Raw genomic sequence first — 20,987 nt, 5'->3', positions numbered from 1 at the left:
CATCAGGTTGTGTGATGCTCAGCCACAACAGGAACTCTCACACTATTTCCTTATACATCATTCTTAAATAGAGCACACTCTCTAAAGATATTATTAATCATAGTCTTTTGTGTGAGATTAGAACATTATAAATTTTCAAGTTCTGTTCCTTTATTTACATCTTAGAGTTGTATTATTTGATTTTGAGTATCACACACTGCATTGTTCAGAACATTTGGAATTCTATCTTTAATAAAGGAATAAGCTGATATAGCACATTAGACAAAAAGGACTTCTGAAATTAATTATGATAAAGATAATTATGATAATTATTTCCAAAACTTAATTGCGTAACCCAAACCTTATTTTAGACCTCTTCCCCTCCAGAAAATTGGTAATTTTGTAAAAAATTGTAAAAAAAAAAGTACCCTATGTCTAAATTTCTTAAGAAAACAAAGATATTGAAAACTATTAATCTGCCCAGCACCAAATTCCTATCCCAAATATGAAATATAAAGCAAAGTTAAGTATAAAAACATAATCAAAGTATAACAGTTTTACTTTGCGTAAAGCTGTCAGCAATGAGAGTATTCCTCTTCATAAAACAGGTACATGCTGTCTCTAGTATTTTCTCTCACACAGCCAAAGGGGGTTTATTCTCCCTAGGGTTTTGCACAGTTCTCATACCTGAATCCCTCGTTAATTGAAGTGGCTGTCACCTGGTGAATGCTTAGACTATCTCATACTTTATCCCACAAAAGTAAGAACTATGTAGTTTAACAAATTCCCTGGGTGACTCATATGCACAATCACACTTGAAAAGCCCAGTTCTAATGCAATAGTTCTAAATCCTGTCTGCATTTTAGGTTCACTGAGGAGTTCATAAAAATAGAGAAGCCAGAGCTCCACTGTAGACCAATTAAATTGGCATTTCTGACAGGAGGGTCTAAGCACTGGTATTTTTTAAAAGCTCCACCTTTCCAGTCAAACTATGTAGCCTGTTGTGTTTGTCTTTTTAGAGCAGCCATTAGGAAGCTCAGATAGTCACATGACTCTTCTTAGGTAAATTATATTTTCTCTTAATTTCAGTTTTATTGAGGAATGACTGACAAAATTGAAAGGTATTTAAAGTATACATTGCAGTGATTTGCTATACCTATCTATTGTGAAAGTATCCCCACCATCCAGGTAATTAACACATCCATCACCTCACATATTTAACTTTTTTTCTTTTTGCTTTCTTCTTTTGTGAGAAGATTTAAGTTCTGCTCTCTTAACCTATTTCAATTATACAATATAGGGCTAACAATTACAGTTATCATATCATATACTTGCTCTTCAGACCTTATTCATCTTATAACTGAAAGTTTGTACCCTTTCAACTTCTCCCTATCCCCCTTTCCACACATCCCTGCTCCTAGCAACCACTTTTCTATTCTGTTTCTAAGAGTTTGACTTTTTTTTTTAAGATTCCACATATAAGTGATATTAAGCACTTTGTCTTTCTCTGACTTACTTCACTTCGCATAATACCCCCAATTCCATCCAAGTTGTTGCAAATGGGGTATAATATTAACATTTTTAAATATTACCATTTTATGTTAAGAGCAACAATGAAGTTTAAAGGTAATATATATCTCATGATAGTCACTGCACTAAGATTTTTCTTACACACTTTTTTCATCCAGCTCCCAAAGCAATGCTATTTTTCCCATTTTACATATAAGCAAACTGAGATAGGAGGGGTTGAAAAAAATTAGTCAAGGTCAGCTAGCTCATTAGTAGTAGAACATCCAGAAATCAAAGTCACCTGTGTCTGACTACAGCACTTACACTGTTAAATCTCTTTGTGTATTTAATTTGTGCAGCTTTTCTCAACCTGTGAAACTGTTTTCTCCTAACTGCCACTTCTCTTCCCGACACACACACACACACACACACACACACACACACACACACACCCCACTATTTCTTGATTCCTAGCTTTAACTTAGACTCTAGAATGATGAGTGGACCTCAAACTTTTGCATGAATTAGAAATCACTTGGAGAGATTATTCCAACACAGGCTGTTGATTTAGTAGGCTTTGGGTGGGGCACCAAGAGTTTGAATTTCTATGAAAATCCCAGGTGACATTGATGCTGCTGGTCCATACTTTAAGAACCACTAGGCTGCATTAATTGTAATGGATCTTATTATGTTACCTGTCTTCATTATGAGATTCCTCAAGTCATTTATGTAAATAGAAAAGGGTATGTATAAATTGAAAATAGGTAAGAAAGGATGGAGGGATGATGATATGTAAAATATGCTAATTAGAATTGATAATAGGAGTTCCTGTCATGGCTCAGCGGAAACAAGTCCCACTAGTCACCATGAGGTTGCCAGTTCAATCCCTAGCCTCCTTCAGTGGGGAAGGGATCTGGTGTTGCCATGAGCTGTGGTGTAGGTCACAGACGCGGCTGGGATGCTGCGTTGCTATGGCTGTGGCCTAGGCTGGTGGCTGCAGCTCGAATTAGACCCCTAGCCTTGGAACCTCCACATGCCGTGGGTGAGGCCCTAAAAAAACAAAAGACAAAAAAAAAAAAAAAGAATTGATAATAAAATAAAACTTCAAGTAAGAAGTGTTTTCCTAGCTCCTGCTGCAAACCCTTCCCAAGAGGTAATTGGATTTCAGCATTCTTTTCTCTACAAAGCTAAAATTAGACTTGGAATGTGATGGCAGGTAATGCAAGTATTCTGAAAGTCAAAGAAACTTACATTATGACATTGTTTAGAAAATAAATGAGCAATTATGAACAATTTTAAAGTTTTCTGTGCTTTGTGTTACCTAAGTTACTCAAATCATATCAAGATACATTTAATTATTTCTTGAGATGTTTTGCTTGAAGTTATAAATTATAGTGTCTGAACAATAAAAAGCAAGGGAATATTGTTAAGTTTATCTCAGTGATTTATGTTCTTAGTACAAAATTGACAATTTAAGATATACACTTGGTTTTTCTTCATCACTTTAAAAAATATTCCCACACAACAGAATAGTAGCTAGGAAGATGCCCCTAATTATTTGTGCTAGATATTGGTCAGATGAGGTTTAGAAAATTGTAGCTTCATTTCAGCAAAGACAAATTTTCAGGATTTTATGATTTAAAGTTAACAAGCAGACTCATTTATTAAACTGGAAATTAGGCATAGAAGATATAAAATTATTTTAACACCCTCTTTTTTTTCTGTCCTGAGTAAAGTTTAAACAAATTGGCATCTTTCACGTATAACTTCAGTGACACATATATTTTATATGAGCTATTAAAATAAAAAGCAAGATCTGCCTGTTATAACAAAGGACATTTAAAATATTCATTAATACTCAAGTTTGAGGTGGAACACACACTTGATCTAGTAATGGGAATGTCAGCTGGAACACAATTCTTAAGATTTTTTTTTTTTAAAATGTGAAATACTGTTCCTGCAGAAAGTTGGTTGGATGACATAAAGAGCATGGGCTTGCCTATCACACTGATTACTTGATGTAATAGTAAGCAAGCTTAAGTGAACTGTGTGTCTTCAATCTTTCCAATCACTTAGGGATGGGCATCAGAGCTAGCCATCCATCATCCCTGGCCTGAAACATACGGTGCATCAGCAATCTTGGGCTGACCTAAATGATAGTAAAAGCCACTATGCTGTTCACAATAAGAAATTGTTGTCCACTGAATTACAGGTTTGTGATTAGATTGCTAACATGGCCAACTTGATGTATAAATGAAGTGTCCAGGGAAGATATTCTTTAGGATCTTCTGAAGATTAATTTATACCCTTGAAATGTAGACCAATCACAAAGTCAAAAAATATGTCATGGTATTTTTCTTGTAAGCAAGAAAGCCCAGCTGTTATAATAGTCATTAATTTATTTCTGGCACCTTTATCTGCAGGAAAATTTAATAAACCAGGTGTCTAATGGCCATCGTCTTAGCATAGCTAGAACTGTCTAATACAATAATTATTTTGGGGGGAGTAAAATTCACACAGAAGTATAGTTATGTACTATGATGAATACAAACCTGAAATGTCAACTTCTTTATAATTTAAGCTTTTTACATAAAAAAGCAAATCTGTGCAAATGCATATCTAAAAATTCTAGTTGTAGTATGCAATGCTGTTGTTTCTCAGTACTGTCTATAAAGATATCATGTAAATTAACCAATAGGTATGCTATATATTATGTATTTATTTTGCTTTCTTTCCTAAGATTAAAAGAACTAGAATCTGAAATTTAAAGAAATTATTCCCAAGGCAACAACACAACCCAAAATAAGACTGGCAAAGGAAATAGGAGGCCTGTCTTTGGCTCCAGGTTCTGTATCAAAATGTGCTGTGGCCTTAGATAAGTTCTTACCATCGGTATCCATACTCGGTATTATAAGAATGATATTTGCTAGTCTAGCCAAAGACTTATTCAGGAGGATGTTACTCATCCATTCAACATTTACTGAATACCCCTATTTTCCAATCCCTCTCCCAGGTGCATAAAATGATGAGGACACAAGTCATACATATGGTAGTTCTATGTATAGGTTTCTAAGGTATCTCCATACTGATCTCCATAGTGGTTGTACCAGCTTACATTCCCACCAACAGAGCAGGAGGGTTCCCTTTTCTCCACACCCCTGCCAGCATTTGTTATTTGTGGACTTATTAATGATGGCCATTCTGACTGGTGTGAGGTGGTATCTCGTGGTAGTTTTGATTTGCATTTCTCTAATAATCAGGGATGTTGAGCATTTTTTCACGTGCTTGTTTGCCATCTGTACATCTTCCTTGGTGAAATGTCTATTCAGGTCTTTTGCTCATTTTCAACTGGGTTGTTAAGTTGTATAAGTTGCTTGTATATTCTGGAGATTAAGCCCTTGTCAGTTGCATCATTGGAAACTATTTTCTCCCATTCTGTAAGTTGTCTTTTTGTTTTCTGTTTGGTTTCCTTTGCTGTGCAAAAGCTTGTCAGTGTGAGTAGGTCCCATTGGTTTATTTTTGCTTTCATTTCTGTTGCTTTGGGAGACTGACCTGAGAAAATATTCATATGGTTGATGTCAGAGAATGTTTTGCATGTGTTCTCTTGCAGGAGTTTGATGGTGTCTTGTCTTATATTTAAGTCTTTCAGCCATTTTGAGTTTATTTTTGTGCATGGTGTGAGGGTGTGTTCTAGTTTCATTGATTTGCATGCAGCTGTCCAGGTTTCCTAGCATCACTTACTGAAAAGACTGTCTTTTTCCCATTTTATGTTCTTGCCTCCTTTGTCAAAGATTAATTGACCGTAGGTATCTGGGTTTATTTCTTATTTCTCTATTCTGTTCCTTTGGTCTGTCTGTCTGTTTTGGTACCAATACCACACAATCTTGATGACTGCGGCTTTGCAACATTGCCTGAAGTCTGGGAGAGTTATGCCTCCTGCTTGGTTTTTGTTTGTCAGAATTTCTTTGGCAATTCTGGGTCTTTTGTCATTCCATATAAATTGTTGGATTGTTTGTTCTAGTCCTGTGAAAAATGTCATGGGTAATTTGATAGGGATTGCATTGAATGTGTAGATTGCTTTGGGTAGGATGGCCATTTTTACAGTATTAATTTTTCCATTCCAGGAGCATGGAATATCTTTCCATTTCTTTACATCATCTTTAATTTCCTTGATTAATGTTTTATAGTTCTCGGCATATAACCTTTAATACTTCTTATGTGTCTTTCCATAGATGTTGAATGCATATATAATATTGTTATCAGTATATATTCCTAGCACTCTATCCCCATAAATTAAAAAATAAGGTATACTATGCACAGTTCTGCTTTTTGGCATAAACATATTTTGGAGATTTGGCCATATCTTACTCATTGTAAGCACTGCATATAATATTCCATTATATAGAGACACCATATTTATTTTACATTCACCTGGGGATTAACAATTAGCTTGTTTCTAATCTTTTATTCTTACAAGAAATATTTTAAATAATAAATCCCTACCTAAGGAATTTCAACCAAATGCATCTATGCTAAATTCCAAGAAACAGAATTTTTGAGTCAAAGGGCATTTGGATTTAACATGTTGGTAGATTTTGCCAAATTGTTTTCTACAGGACTGTACTAATTTGCAATCCCATTTGCAAGGTACAAGAGGATTGTTTTCTTACTCTCCAAAAACAAGTCTGGCCTTTTTCTTAAAATATTGGGAAGTAAATCAAGGGGCTTAAGAGGAGGAATGACCTGATTTAGAAAGATACACCCCCACTGCAATGCGGAAAATGAATGGATTGGAGTAGGTAAGACCAGAAACAAGAAGAGTGTTTAGAAAGCTTTACAGTAGTTAGCCAAGAACAGATTACCCAGTATCTATCATATGGAAAGACAAAGGTCTTTATTAAGTATATATTATATGCCAGACCCTATGCTGAGCCTGCCAAGTGCATTATCTGATTTATTATTTACAACAAAACTGATGGATACCTATTATTATTTCTGATTTCAGACAAAAAAAAATAAAACAAAGGTGAGGCTCATAAGTTTATGCAAGTAGTACTTAGCAAAACTAGGGTTCCAATCTAGGCAAATATAGTTCAAGGCAAGTGCTTTTAATAACTATAATACTGGAGAAAATTTGATGCATTTGGGATTAATCAAAAAGGTAGAATTGATAGAACTGGGCAAAAGGCTCTATGCAGAACATAAAGAAAATGAATAGATCAGCATTGTCTGTCAAGACTGGGAACTCCAAAATACTTAAATTTGGAAAGCAAGGGATGGGGTAGGAGGTAAATTTGGTTTTCAGTTTGAGGTGCCAGTGTGAGATGAAGTAAAAGATGTCTCTACCATCTGAGAAGCAGGTGAGCAGTCTGGTCCGGAGATTTAAATGAGAACATCATCAGCATACAGCCACTATGCTGGGAAGTCTCCAGAAGGATAAGCTCACTCAGGGAGCAACATTTAAGAAATAGGTCAGTGATAAGGAGAACATGAAAGAGAGTAAGAATGAACTAAGAGATAGGAAAGGAAAACCGAAAGAAAATATTAGCCCTGAGCCAAATAAAAACTAAAACACTTGGAATTATTCCACAAATAAATTATTTATACTCTCCCTCCCCCTTATTTCTAACCTCTCTCATATAGTATGAAAGTAATGTTCGTGAAATATTTCCCAAATACAAGGGAAGATATAGGTTGCTAACACACCCCACTGGTACTGTCTGTGGAGGTGATAGTCCAGGGGAAAATTGCTTTCCCTAAGCTGGCTGAGAGTCCTGATACATTTCTTTAAAGCTCTAATAACCATGCAGAAAAGTGTCAAACTGAGGATTTAAAGCCAAAGGCTGTAGTCCTGAGAGAGTGTCTGGGAGTGATTCCTATGTACCTGACATAACTTAGAAGCAGGAGAGTTACACTCAATGGCTAGGAGAATTCTCGTGCACCACCTCGTATAAATCTATGGAGGGCTACCTGAAGGTTTATGTGAGCTGTGTGTCCAACATGTGTTAGAAAATCAGTCTTGTTATATTTTCCCTGTAAATCCTTCCAGGAGTCCTCTAGGTTTAAGGGGGACCTTCACATTTGGAGTCGAGAAATGAGTATAGATTTTCTGAGACTGCCTGGATTGTGTAATATGCCGTTCGTACGATATATTTGAGGGGAAGAATATGTAGGTGCTGTCAGTCAATTGATGGATTTAGTCTCAAGAAGTTCCAACCTGCTCACTCTCCCCAACTCCTTCCTAAGGGAGGGGGGAAGCTCTTTTCAAAGGAGGTATATTGGAGTTCCTGTGGTGGCTCAGCGGGTCAAGAACCCCACATAGTGTCCTTGTGAATGAAGGTTCAATCCCTGGCCTTGCTCAGTGCTTTAAAGATCTAGCATTGCCATAAGCTGCAGCATAGGTCTCAGACGCGGCCTGGATCTAGCATTGCTGTAGCTGTGGGATAGGCTGGCAGCTGCAGCTCCAACTCAACCCCTAGCCTGGAAACTTGCATATGCTGTGGGTGTGGCCATAAAAAGAAAGAAAGAAAGGGGGATACATTCTACGAAAGTGGCGAAACAATCTCTGTAGCATATCTAGTGTGTGGCATGACATGAAGAGATGGGACTGGTTTTCTTGATTCACAGTTTATAAAGCCTGTTTTATAAATTATAAGCAATAACTTTTATGTTAGCAAATCACATTCCACTTCTGAATACACCACAGCTGAAATGATTGGACTGAAATATAGAATCTCAACAGTTTTTTAGATATTTAAGCTGATCTTTAAAGGAACAGAAGCCCTGAAAATTATGTAAATGAAATTGTAATATTATTAGAATAGTCTGAAAAAACAATTAGCTGTATAATACACTATTAATATTTAAAGTAATAGCTAAATTTTTAATAAACATTTCATATTAGGTCAGATTTTATACTTTCTTAATATAAAAAACATTGGAATAATTATTTCTAAGCTCTGTTAGAAAATTTTTTTTTTTCTTTTTAGGGCCATACCTGTGGCTAATGCAAGTTCCCAGCTGGAGGGAATTAGAGCTGCAGTTGCTGGCCTAAGCCACAGCTACAGCAATGCCAAACCTAAACTGCATCTGTGAGCTATGCTGCAGCTTGTGGCAATGCTCAATCTTAACCCACTGAGCAAGGCCAGGGATTGGACCTGCATCCTCATGGATACTAGTTGGGTTCTTAACCACTGAGCCACAATGGGAACTCCAGAAAATTTTAAAATTCAAAATTTCTCCATTCTGTCAAGTTTTATCTTTAACATCAATTGATCATTATCCTGAACAAATGCAGTAACCTTAAACAAAAAAAAAGAAAAATTATGGATTAGTTAGGATGTTTGAAATCAAGCTTTGATTTTAGGAATTTTTTCCCCCTAAGTTTTAAATATAAAGAAAATTATTTTGGAGTTCCCCTTATGGCTCAGTGGGTTAAGGACCCAGTATTGTATCTGTGAGGATGTGGGTTCAATCCCTGACCTCGCTCAGTGGGTAAAGGATCAGGCATTGCCACAAGCTGCAGCATAGGTCGCAGATGTGGCTCAGATACAATGCTTCCATGGCTGTGGCAGGCCACAACTGCAGCTCTGATTTGACCATGGCCTGGGAATTTCCATATACCATAGGTTCAGCCTTGAAAAAGAAAATCATAAATAAGCTATAATTTCTAAATATTGGTCAACAAATATCTGATTTTTATAAATAGATGGGGTGATTTGTATCAAGTCCATATTAGTCAGCATTTAATATGTAACTCACACATATGTATATGCATGCGGAAGCAGCAGCTTTTATTTACTTATTCATTTACTCACTCATTTTGCTGAAACCCGGGAACAAACAGCTGCTGCTTTAAAGAGCAGTTCCTCTTAAGCATGTAGCTTTTTGCTTTTAACAGATCCTTAAGATGTTCAAAATAAAGAAATCAATTTCTACAAAATGGAAAATAGAAATTTTCTAACTAATCTCATACCCGAAACAGTGACTTTGACTTTTTGATCACCACTATTTAAACAACAGCCATAATAGGAATTTTATTACTTGTTGAAGCATGCTGTTACACCATTCAAAAGATTTAAGAGTTTGAATATTTTTCCTTAAATACTGTACACAAATTTCCCTATATGTCTAGCAATAGCCCTTATACTGGCTCCTGGAACAATCTCAGCAGTCTTGCCCCTTTTCACCAGGGTAGTCACTAATCATAGTGCCCAAGCTAAGATCTTATTTTTAAACATTTAAGTTACTTTAATTTACTAAATAAACTGTATTTTTTTTTTTCTTCTTTTTGGCCACACTCGTAGCATGTGGAAGTTCCTGGGCCAGGGATCAAACCTGCACAACAGCAGCAACCTGAGCCACTGCAGTGACAATGCTGGATCCTTAACCCTCTGAGCCTCAAGGGAACTCCTAAGATTTTATTTTTTGAGGCAAAATTTTTCTAGTCACGTTCCACCTTATGTTTTTTAAAGTCCCTCATCAATTCCTGCTCTAAAGCACTACTGATCATCTGCAGCAGAGACTACACATCATGTCACAAGTATCACAAAGCTCCAGGTGAGAGTTATTATTTCCCAGAAGCTGAGCTCCTAGTTTCTATCAATGCAACTTATATTTTAAGCATATATAAAACATACTGTTGGCACATGCAAATTTCCATTATCTTATGGAGTTTAGCACAAAGAGTAGGGGACATTTTTAATGATGATATTTAAATTGTAAAATAATATTTAACCTACCAATTGTGTTAGGGTAATTAAGAGAATTGGGTGAATTCAGAGTATTTAAGCAAAGTGGGGAGTTTATTGAAACATACATATGAGTCCACAGTTTTCTTTCTTTTTATACTACTTAACTGTCTGTTCCTATTTGCACATGTGATCATTCTTCTTTGTCTTTCTCTACAGATGGGCTTTCTATGCTTTGAATTACTATTGCCAGTCCATCTTTGACTTCATGTGGTCATTGTGATCTTCATCAAAAATAAACTGCATTGGTGGAGTTCCCGTCGTGGCTCAGTGGTTAACGAATCCAACTAGGGACCATGAGGTTGTGGGTTCGATCCCTGGCCTTGCTTAGTGGGTTAAGGATCTGGCGTTGCTGTGAGCTGTGGTGTAGGTAGGTCCCAGGTCTCTAACCACTGCTGGTCCAATTAGAGATGACTGGGGTCACAGAGCCACATGTCCTGTAGCTCACGTATCTGCCCTATAGATACTGGTTCCCCTAAAGGTCATGGACAAGGCTGTGGGAGAAGGAAGCACCAACCGACAGGCACGCTGAGAGCTGTCTGCTATAATATTATTGAAGCATGTATCTACTGGCCAAAATATGTACTAAATATAGAGCAAGACTGATATCATCATAGAATAGTCACGCTCACCAATTCAAGTCATGAGAATTCCATATATCAGGAATTCTATCTTGTGCATCAACTTATGGAACATTAATTTGCATCCACAGGACCAAATGTAGAATGAAAGCACTACAAGACACAAGCCACCTGGACATCTTTAAATAGGCATAGTTGCTATAGCTTTAATTAAGCCTCTCCTCTCACAGTATTCAGGTTTGCTCTCACAAGAGTAATGACCTCATTCATCATGCCCCCCAGGATGTCATTATGTGAGTGAGGGAATACAATTTACATTGTTTCATATTTTTTTTTATCTTTTGTTTCTGTTTATCTTTGCATTAATGGTGAACCATGAAACAAATGGACTATAAAAACAATGAACCTTTAAAGTAGATGGTCTTTATGGTCTTTAAGTGAAAGGTATGTAAAGGTGATTCACATTCAGTTCAGAAGTAAGCTGATCTTTCGCCAAGGACATATGCTTTTGTAGGCACAGTCTCTTTTTTCTTTCCTCTTATGGTCTCTTCCTTTCACATTGAAAACTTAAATTAAAAAAAAAATCTCATTAATATAAAAACTAGGAGACAATTTTCAGGATCTAGAACTAGGAAAAGACTGTTAAATTTAACTCCAAAAGCACAACCCATAAAAGAAAAGCTGGTAAGTTGTACCTCTTCAAAATTATAAGTTTTTTTTTTTTTTTTTTTTTTTTTTTACCGCTGAGAGAGAATAGGGGCACTGCTGCCTTGATCTTTCTCTGGGAATAGCCCTCAGCAAACAGAAACCAACTTGACTAGAGAGGCCTAGGAAGTGGAATAATTCCCCACTGGGGTGGCCTGAAGGCAATGACAGACTGATACTGGGGTAAACAAACAAACAAACAAACCCAAGTCTTTTGTCACTATCCATGCTGTGCTCCAGGTATTGCTCTTCTGGAGAAACTCCTGATCCTCATCAGCATCAACAACAATTTTGGCTCTCCTCTTCAGGAGAGAATCATAGTCTCTATATCATTTCACCGCAAATATGAATTTCCCACAGTGATTGGGATTTTTAATTATTGGGAATCCAACTAAATGAAAGTACTTTATGTTGCTTTGCTGAATACCAGTGCCTTTAGAGTTAGTGTTGGGAGGCTGTGGAGGTGGCATGTTTTGCAACAGGAGATTCTCTCTGATGGTCATAGATTCCAAATAGTGCCAACTAACTCTGAGAGCAAATTGTTAAGAAACATCTTTTTCCTGTGACACCTCAGGAAATATCACCTCAGTTAACTTTGTTCCTCTTTTGTTAAGTACCTCATTTGATCCAAAAGATCCCCTCTAAAATGTATATCTGTGTGTGTGTGTGTGTGTGTATGTGTGTGTGTGTGTATTTCCTTCATTCCAAGACACCATCAATTCTAAATGTGTTACTAATTTTATAACAATCTTTAGGCCAAAGGAGAGTACATATTAATTGTCTGCATTTTGTATCAGTTCACAATTGTATACATTTATTCATACAATACATGCCCCTTTCTTTTTCAAGAATGTTGGAGTCTAATTCTGTGTGTGTTCAGAGGCTAGGATTTTTCTGATTTACTTTGGTCACTGCCTTTCTGAAAAATATCACTTGATGAACTACTTTTCATGATTCTTTCTTCTTCTTATTTTTTTTTCTGTCTTTTTAGGGCTGCATGCATGGCATATGGAGATTCCCCAGGCTAGGGGTCAAATTGGAGCTCTAGCTGCTGTCCTACACCACAGCTACAGCAGCATCAGATCCGAGCTGTGTCTGCAACCTATGCCACAGCTCACAGCAAGGCTGGATCCTTAACCCACTGAGCAAGGCCGTGGATCAAACCTGCATCCTCATGGATACTAGTCAGATTTGTTTCTGCTGTGCCATGACCAGGAACTCCCCTTTCTTGTATTTTTAACTACTTTATCAATTTTAACATCAATAATTTCATTAGCATTTCCTATTTGTTAACATCTTAGTTTTGAATTTGTTTTTATTTCTTTAATTGAATGATGTATCCTAGGATATTTAACAGATACTCTTGAATGTCAGCTGGAAGCTTCTTAATTCTTTATAATGCATAAGTCAATTGCAAGGATATTCTCATATGTGCATATATAATTTATGTATGTTACACTCTTATACATACATATTTCCAAAAGCAAAAAGCAATATAGGGAAATCAGTAGTGGATTTTTTTTTCAAGTGAGTACTAATATCATATGTTCCAAATTCAATGGGAGAATCATCACTAACTATATTTAAAAATTGCCAAGTGAGTATGTACTTTTATGTGTAAATGTGGACTTAATCTTTGATGTTAATGGGAAGTAATTCATGGCCAATTTCTACAATATGCCAAGGAGATGCTTTATATCCAGGTACTGACACTTTATGTATTAGTCTATAATCAATACTATTTGCTGCATGCTCTGTCACTGAAATAAAACTATGATCGTTCTGCAAATAAAGTTTTAATTACTAACACAAACATCCTCATTTTGAAATCTAGTAACCCTATATATCCTCTAACACAACTTTATTAGCAGTTATAAAAATCAACCTAGGGTTTTAACGTCTTAAAAATGTCGATATTTGAAAGGAACAACCGGGGCCCATTTCTTTTTGTTTTTGTTTGTTTGTTTGTTTAATGCAAACAGGTCATATATCTTAGGAAGGAGTCTGAACTTAGTTTTTTCATCGGTAAAATGGAGGTAACAGCTCCTAGTTCACAAAGTTGTTACCAAAATTAAATTAGATAATGTGTGCAAAGCACAGAGAACTTTTGGCCTGCTACTAAAATTGTGGAATGATAAACATTTGAATTTGAATATTAGTGCCCATGATTGGATTGGTGTTAACCTGTGCATGTCAATAAATGCTGTCAGTGCCCATAACACATAGACACTTAATTGCTGATGTTAAGGTTCTCCAATCATTCAGCTTTCTGAGAGTGTAGAACTAATAGCCAACAATTTCTATAAGATTATAAGAAGATGTAGCTCGAGCCCACTGAGATAACTGGTCACCCTGCTTCAGCCCTCTTCAATCTTTGATCCATCTACCATACTGAGAAATACCTAAATTATAAACCTGAAAAGTTCCTAGCACCTACAGTATGGCACGCAAAACAGTTCACAAACAGGCCTTACCCCAACTTTGAGCCTGTTCCATTCACCCATGAGATTGTACTCTTAATTGCGCTTCTAAAATAGTCCTTATGACATTGCATTATTATTAGTTTATTAGAAGTCTAACTTTACCTAGCTTGTGTAGCAAGGAATGTACCATTAAGAACAAGAATTTAGTTGAGGACATATCAACCAGCACATGCCTCCCACATCTCACAAGATAATCACACTTGAAAGGAATCCCCAATGTTAACAGATTTTTTTTTTTCTTTCACAGATGCCTTGAGATAGTAATAAGATGAACATTTTCAAATTAAATTTTAAGAATGTTCAGAAAAGAGAAGTAAGGTATAGTGCCTGCATCTCCTCAGCTTCTCTCAGCTCTCCACAAGCAGGTGGGTTCAGGGTAGTCACTACCATGGCCCTCAGCAAAGGACACACCTTAAGGTTTCTTCGTGTCTTACTCCCTTTTTCATATATGTTGTGCAGTGCTTATTATTTATTAGGTAAATTTCTGATGCTTGTTAAATGATAATTCCTGTCCTCTTCCTTTCCTTCCTCAATCCCACAAATATACACATAGGGAATTTTTCAGGCTTAAGTTCCCTAGTGACAGTATTGAACAGGTCAAAACCTCAGTTCCCCCATGAACCTAGTAAAAATTGAATAAAGCAGGTTTGGTGGACCCTAAGATGACCTGGAGGCCCACACTCACTTTAAAAAGTTTGTCTGACATGAAAACCTGCTACTCAGCTCCAGCCTACTGTTGTTGCACTAAAATGACAACTCAGTGTGGCATCTCTTCCTGTTTTTCATGAGAAGCCAGAAATACGGAATATTTTATGAAATCTCCTGATTTTTAAATGCTGGCAATTGAATTTTTCTTCTTTCCATGAAGTACTGTGTAAATCACTCAGAATACACATCTAGTGACCACTGTGTACCTGTGCTGTAGGGCTCTAAGAGCCAGCTGTCTCTAGACATTACTACTATGCATCTGATCTTGCAAAAGATCCCCTACTTCTTCCAACAGACTAGGGTGCTACTTGTAAGCGCTCAGGCTGTTCATGGCTGAGTTCCAGTGTGCTGTCTCTCCTTATTTAAGAAGTTTGGTCAATACCCGACTTATAAAATTATGGCTCTCATCTTAATCAGCAAGGAAGAGTTTCTGCACTGTAAAATCTTATTAAGGGAATTTGATTGCAAATTGAAAGTGGTCCAGCACCTTTTCCGAAGCTCATTTAAGATATTTGATATTTGAGAGAAAAAGCCTAAATGGGTATGTTAACTATCCATTTACCTACACTATTCCAAATTCTATCCCTGCACTCTCAGACCATCAGAAAATAATGTCTTGGACCACATTATCTCAGTCAATCAAAGACATGGCTTTTGAAATAGGGCTCAATATCATGTTCTTTGATTTTATAGGTGGCTGATGTTTAAAACTGTCATATTTAAGAGCATTTTTGTACCTTTTTGGAAGACTGGGGAGGTATATTCTACATGTGACTTAATACTGCTTTATATTGGAACTCATATGATAAATTCTGGGAAAAATGGTTCCAGGAAAGGAGGTTTATCCTCACAGATGCATCTATATATGATATCTTAATGAGAAACAATTTCTTTTCTTTAGTTGCTAAGCCAAACTTCAAAAACTACATTAAGTGAGAATAAGACTCCTAGATTTGTTTCTGAGTGTTTTAAGCCCTAACTCTCTACCTCCTTGGCCTCAGTTTTTGTCAACTAAAATTAACACTGGTTTTAGGTTTTTAAGTAACTGGGAATCATCCAATCATAAAAATTTGTTATCATAGCGATTTAATGCTTGGTCATCAATATTTTTAAGTTTACTCCATTTTTGTTATGTTATTGCTTTGCTTTTTTATTCATAAAAATAATTTTTAAAAAGTAAAGAACTAGATTTATCTCTCAGATTATGGTGGGCACATACTCCTAAAATATCTTCTTCATTACCTATAACAGGGCCTGAAAATTTACCTTTAGAAGTACATTATTTCTTTTTTTTTTGTCTTTTTCTTTCTTTTTTTTTTTTTTTTTTTGTCTTTTGTCTTTTTTAGGGCCATACCTGCAGCATATGGAGGTTCCCAGGCTAGGGGTTGAATCGGAGCTATAGCTGCCAGCCTATACCAGAGCCACAGCAATGCCAGATCCAAGCTGTGTCTGCGACCTACACCACAGCTCACGGCAACGCCAGATCCTTAACCCACTGAGCAAGGCCAGGGATCGAACCCGCAACCTCATGGTTCCTAGTCGGATTCGTTAACCACTGAGCCACAACAGGAAATCCAGAAGTACATTATTTCTTAAACAGATATTATAACTCCAGAATTCTTGATATTTCTAGAATTATCATCTATCCATTTGCTTATCAAATATTTATCAAATATCTGCAGAATATCTGGCACTGACCTAGGCATTGGGGATTTAATCATTAGCAATTTAGACATACTCCTTTCCCATCATGAGTTTCACAATCTCTTGGAGGAATAGACAAGAAACCAGGCAATGACAATACAGCACAGTCAGTATTATGACAGAAGTAAAGAGTAGGACATTTAACCGATTTAGGGGGATAAGAGGGCATCCCAGAGGCTATAACATTGGGTTTGGGACATGAAGGTCTCAATCAGTGATGGGAGAGGGAAGAGGTTTTCAGGAAGGTGCTGCAGATTCCTCAAGGCTCTCCTTTTCCTTGTTGTATCCTCAAGAGTTTGCTCACTGCTTGGCTCACTAAAGATGCTCAAAAATTTTAAATAAATAAATGAGAGATGGAATAGCATGTGTGAAGCCTGAATATAACATGTGTGAGAGCCAAGTGGGGATAGGTCCTTTGGAGGAACCAAAAGGGTTTGGTTTGGCTGAATTTTTGGGGTCAAGGTGAGTAGAAGGTGGCAAGATGAGACTAGAGAGGCAAGCAATGGCTAGCTGAAAATTATCCTTGTGAATCATTCAAATAATATGCACTGTATCCGAAGAGAATAGGGAAGCCACATGTTCCTAAATAAAAAAACAAAAACAAACAAACTAAAAACACCTTTTTACCTATCATTACTAACCTCTCATTGGTAAATTGTACCTGGACTAGGAAGAACTATAGATGAACCATAAAAACCCATCATCCTAGCTTTGGATGTTTTTGAGAGTGAACCTGGCAAGCCAATGGCTGTGGGATTGCTGAAAGAGATAAAAGGTGGGTAAGGAGAATGACTTCCAGAGCTGAGCCGCTAGACTGTTGCAGGACTCCCAGTGAGGAAGACCAGCTGCCATCCAGTAGGTGAGCTGTTTCCTGATCTCTGCCCTTCTGAGTAGACAGGTGCTAGGTATGGTGTATAGTCATCTTGTGAGTCTAAATGTTTAGTTGATCCTAAAGAAAAACTGCTAGAGAGCATTGCACCACTGAAGGGTTTTAAATAGAGCTGATTTGAACAAATTTGTTTTTATAAGTCACTGTAGCTATTGAGGGCAGCTGCCTTTATGACAGGTTACTCTAATAATATACTGACCTCAGTTAGTTAATAGTCTCCCTGGAATAAGATGGAAGCCTACAAGAAGAAAAAGGGAGAAAGTACCCTGCTTTTAAGTTTCATCTAGACCTAGAGGCTCTAAGCCTATCAAGCACTACTTAGAGGTATACAAACTGGTTTCCATATCTTTTTGTATATAGTTTATCTGCCACTTACTAGAAAAAAATACTAAGCTTGACTGGCAAGCAAGAACAACCAGAGAAAAGGGTAGAAATACTAAATGGGGACCACCAGGCCATTTTAAAAAGATCATCAAATATTGGAAAGTGTTAGGTTTAAATACCATCTCACTCCTTAACTAGCTGTGTCTGGGCCTCTCTGAGCTTCAGCTTCTTGGGCAGAAAAGCAAAGTTTAGACTCAATGACCTTCAAATGATCTTGACTCAAAGTTCCTACTATTAAGTAATATTATTTGAGTACCACTCACATGCCAAATACTATACTAATTTCTAAGAGCCCTCTCTCCATCACCCCATAAAGGCATTCAAAATCAAATGAACACCAAATACCTGTAACAGAAAGGTCAAGAAATGGGAGCCAACAGCTAGAGTCAGTCCTTAATCCAAGGTAGAACTGAGGACTCCGTTATCTCTCTTCATCCAAATTTCACCCTGTGAACATGGTGATTAACATCTATCACTGAAGAACTTTATTATGTGCTTTAGATACTTTCAATGGTGGGTGCTATGGTAGTGGTAGGCTCTGATAGGTCTAATCTGAGATCACTCAAGATAGATGCCCCATGTCTAGAGTACTTACTGCAACATTTACCCACCATGAATTCTCAATGGCTGCTGCTGATTGACAGAATTAATAGAGATAATTAATAATTCAATACTCTTGTGCTCTTCAGCCATCTTGAAGAAAGACATAAAAATCCAGTATAATTTAAGCCAAATATCTGAAATGAAATGATATGGGGTGAAAAGAATAATAATTTAATTTTAAAACATGTGTCTCCTATCTTAAAGAGACACTCAAATATACTGACATATGATTATGTGACATTAGGAATGCAGGAGGAAATCTCCATTTTTACAAAAAGTTTTGAATAGGAAATTTCAGTGAAAAGCATTGCGTGTACTTCTAGGAAATCTCATCATGATCTTAGTGTAATAGTCATTTGTAAGAGAGCTCTGAACTGAGTCCATGCCAGGGAGCATTATTGGAAAATGGCCTGCTCCGACGACTTCCTGGAATTCCTCTCTGTGCAAGTCAGCAGCTTGCTTGGCACCAGCTGGCACTAAACTGAGGCACTGAGAAATGTAAGGTGCATTCTGAGGTGACATGGTTTGTGATTTATAATTTGAGTCTTAAAAGGAGGAAACTAGACAACAGCTCATATTATTCAAATCATGAGATCAGTCTTCTTTTTAAAAATAAAACAGACAGCTAAAAGTGTCATTGAAAAAAATGAAACTGGGGTAACTAGACAACTATCTGTTGCACTGCTGCAGTTTTGTATTATGTGCAGGGGTGGACAAAAGAAACAATTCATCCTCTATCCTCAGGACCCTGTTCAGGGGTTTCTAACCTATATTCCATGGAACCTCGACACTTCTCAGAGGGCACTGAATAACCGTCTGATTAAAATTTTCTCTTTAAAATATGTGCCATAGCGCTTGTTAAAGCATTGTGATTTTAAAGGCAAATTTTTATACTAATTTTTAATAAACTTAGAAATGATAAACACATTGATTTATGCTGCCAAATAGCTGTTTCTATGAATATCTAAGACTAACCTCTGGTATATTTTTAATTTATAAATGTATTATTGGTTAAAGAGGTTGCATATGTGTGTTTTACTGTTAGTAGTAAACAGTTTCACTCATGTAAAATTATACAAACAAATGCTATTGAAGTGCTATTCTGCTTACTAGGATAAATTATAATTTTTTTCTCTGTAGTGTACCCAAAGCAATATACTAAAGTGAATTGGATATATTTTTCTATATATATAATGATTTTTATTTTCCATTATAGCTGATTTACAATGTTCTGTCAATTTTCTGCTGTACAGCATGGTGACCCAGATACACATACACATATACATTCTTTTTTCTCACATTATCAGGCTCCATCAAAAGTAACTAGACATAGTTTCCAGTGCTACATAGCAGGATCTCATTGCTAATCCATTCCAAAGGCAATAGTCTGCATCTATTAACCCCAAGCTTCCAGTCCATCCCACTCCCTCCCCCTTCCTCTTGGCAACCACATTACTGTCATTGAACTGTCTTTATTTCATATCTCATAATTCATATAAATATTCTTTTTTTGTGTGTGTGTGTGCTTTTTGGGGCCATACCCAAAGCATACAGAAGTTTCCAGGCTAGGGGTCAAATCAGAGCTGCAGCTGCCAGCCTATGCCCCAGCCACAGCAACACCAGAGTTGAGCCACATCTGTGCCTACACCACAGTTCATGGCAACACCAGATCCTTAACCCACTGAGTGAGGCCAGGGATCGAACCTGCATCCTCATGGGTACTAGTCAGATTTGTTTCCGTTGAGCCACAATGGGAACTCCCAATAGAAATATTCTTGATTTCAGTGTTTAACTTTGTAATATGTAAATTATTAAAATTACACTAATAAGGAGTTCCCATTGTGGCTCAACAGAAACGAAACTGACTATTATCCATGAGGATGTTGGTTCGATCCCTGGCCCTGCTCAGTGGGTTAAGGATCTGGCACTGCCATGAGCTATGGCATAGGTCACAAACGTGGCTCGGATCTGGTGTTGCTGTGGCTGTGGTGTAGGCCAACAGCTGTAGCTCTCTGATTTGACTCCTAGCCTGGGAACTTTCATATGCTGCATGTGTGGCCCTAAAAAAGAAAAAAATTACGCTAATAGGTGTGTCTAATTCATTGATTGTTTCAGTTTTACAAAAATTCAGATACTTATGAAAGTTTTACAATAGCAGTTTAGATGATTCCTCAAATAACAAAGAGAAGCTAGTCATTGGTAAAAATCTTCAGAAATGTTTATGCTTTACAATATAAGATGGGAATTATTGGTGAAGCTTGACTTTATTTTTCTAATATTTTGCAAAATCTCAGGGCTGTGTATAAGATCCCATATTAAGGTAAAAATAACCTAGCTCACTTCATAGTGTAAAAATTATCTTGTACTAACTTTCTGGTATTTAAGTAACCACGCATATGGAGATAGCACACAGCTCTCTCCTCTAGGAATCAGAAATGGAAAATTTTAGAATTTGTGTTCTAAAAAAAATCTATAAAAAAATACTTGACTTTTTCATTTCAGATTTGATAAAAGGAATTCATAATTTGGATTACTGCTACACATTAAAAGAATAGATTAAGAATACAAATTTTGTAATTATGGCTTGTGAATTTGGGAAATTGAGGATTGGGCAAGTAGAAGACAGGGAAAGTAAGACTATATTCAATACAACTAGGAAGGGAAACCTGCCAATTGTAATAAATAAAATGAC

The 20,987-nt window shown here is 36.7% G+C and overlaps 2 protein-coding genes across 12 annotated transcripts in view; one reads left to right on the top strand and one right to left on the bottom strand.

The window, feature by feature from the left end:
- Window positions 1-20,987, top strand: part of LOC110261071 (uncharacterized) — an 856,894-nt gene that overhangs the window by 574,831 nt on the left and 261,076 nt on the right. The window lies entirely within an intron of this gene.
- WDR72 (WD repeat domain 72) overlaps window positions 1-20,987 on the bottom strand; it is a 215,829-nt gene that overhangs the window by 43,401 nt on the left and 151,441 nt on the right. For 3 of the 11 annotated variants that reach the window (XM_084969737.1, XM_084969745.1, XM_084969775.1), the window contains one exon: window positions 18,304-18,429. The exons of the other annotated variants lie outside the window; for them this stretch is intronic. In XM_084969737.1, coding sequence (XP_084825863.1) covers window positions 18,304-18,429 — 126 coding nt within the window. The remainder of the gene's footprint in view (window positions 1-18,303; window positions 18,430-20,987) is intronic. 11 annotated transcript variants of the gene reach the window in all.

Source organism: Sus scrofa, chromosome 1, assembly GCF_054392235.1.
Source record: "Sus scrofa isolate SSC_HxYL_T2T_F1_AM1 chromosome 1, Sscrofa_HxYL_maternal_Yorkshire_Landrace_v2.0, whole genome shotgun sequence".
Taxonomy (NCBI): Eukaryota; Metazoa; Chordata; class Mammalia; order Artiodactyla; family Suidae; genus Sus; species Sus scrofa.
This window is presented reverse-complemented; position numbering and strand designations above follow the sequence as displayed.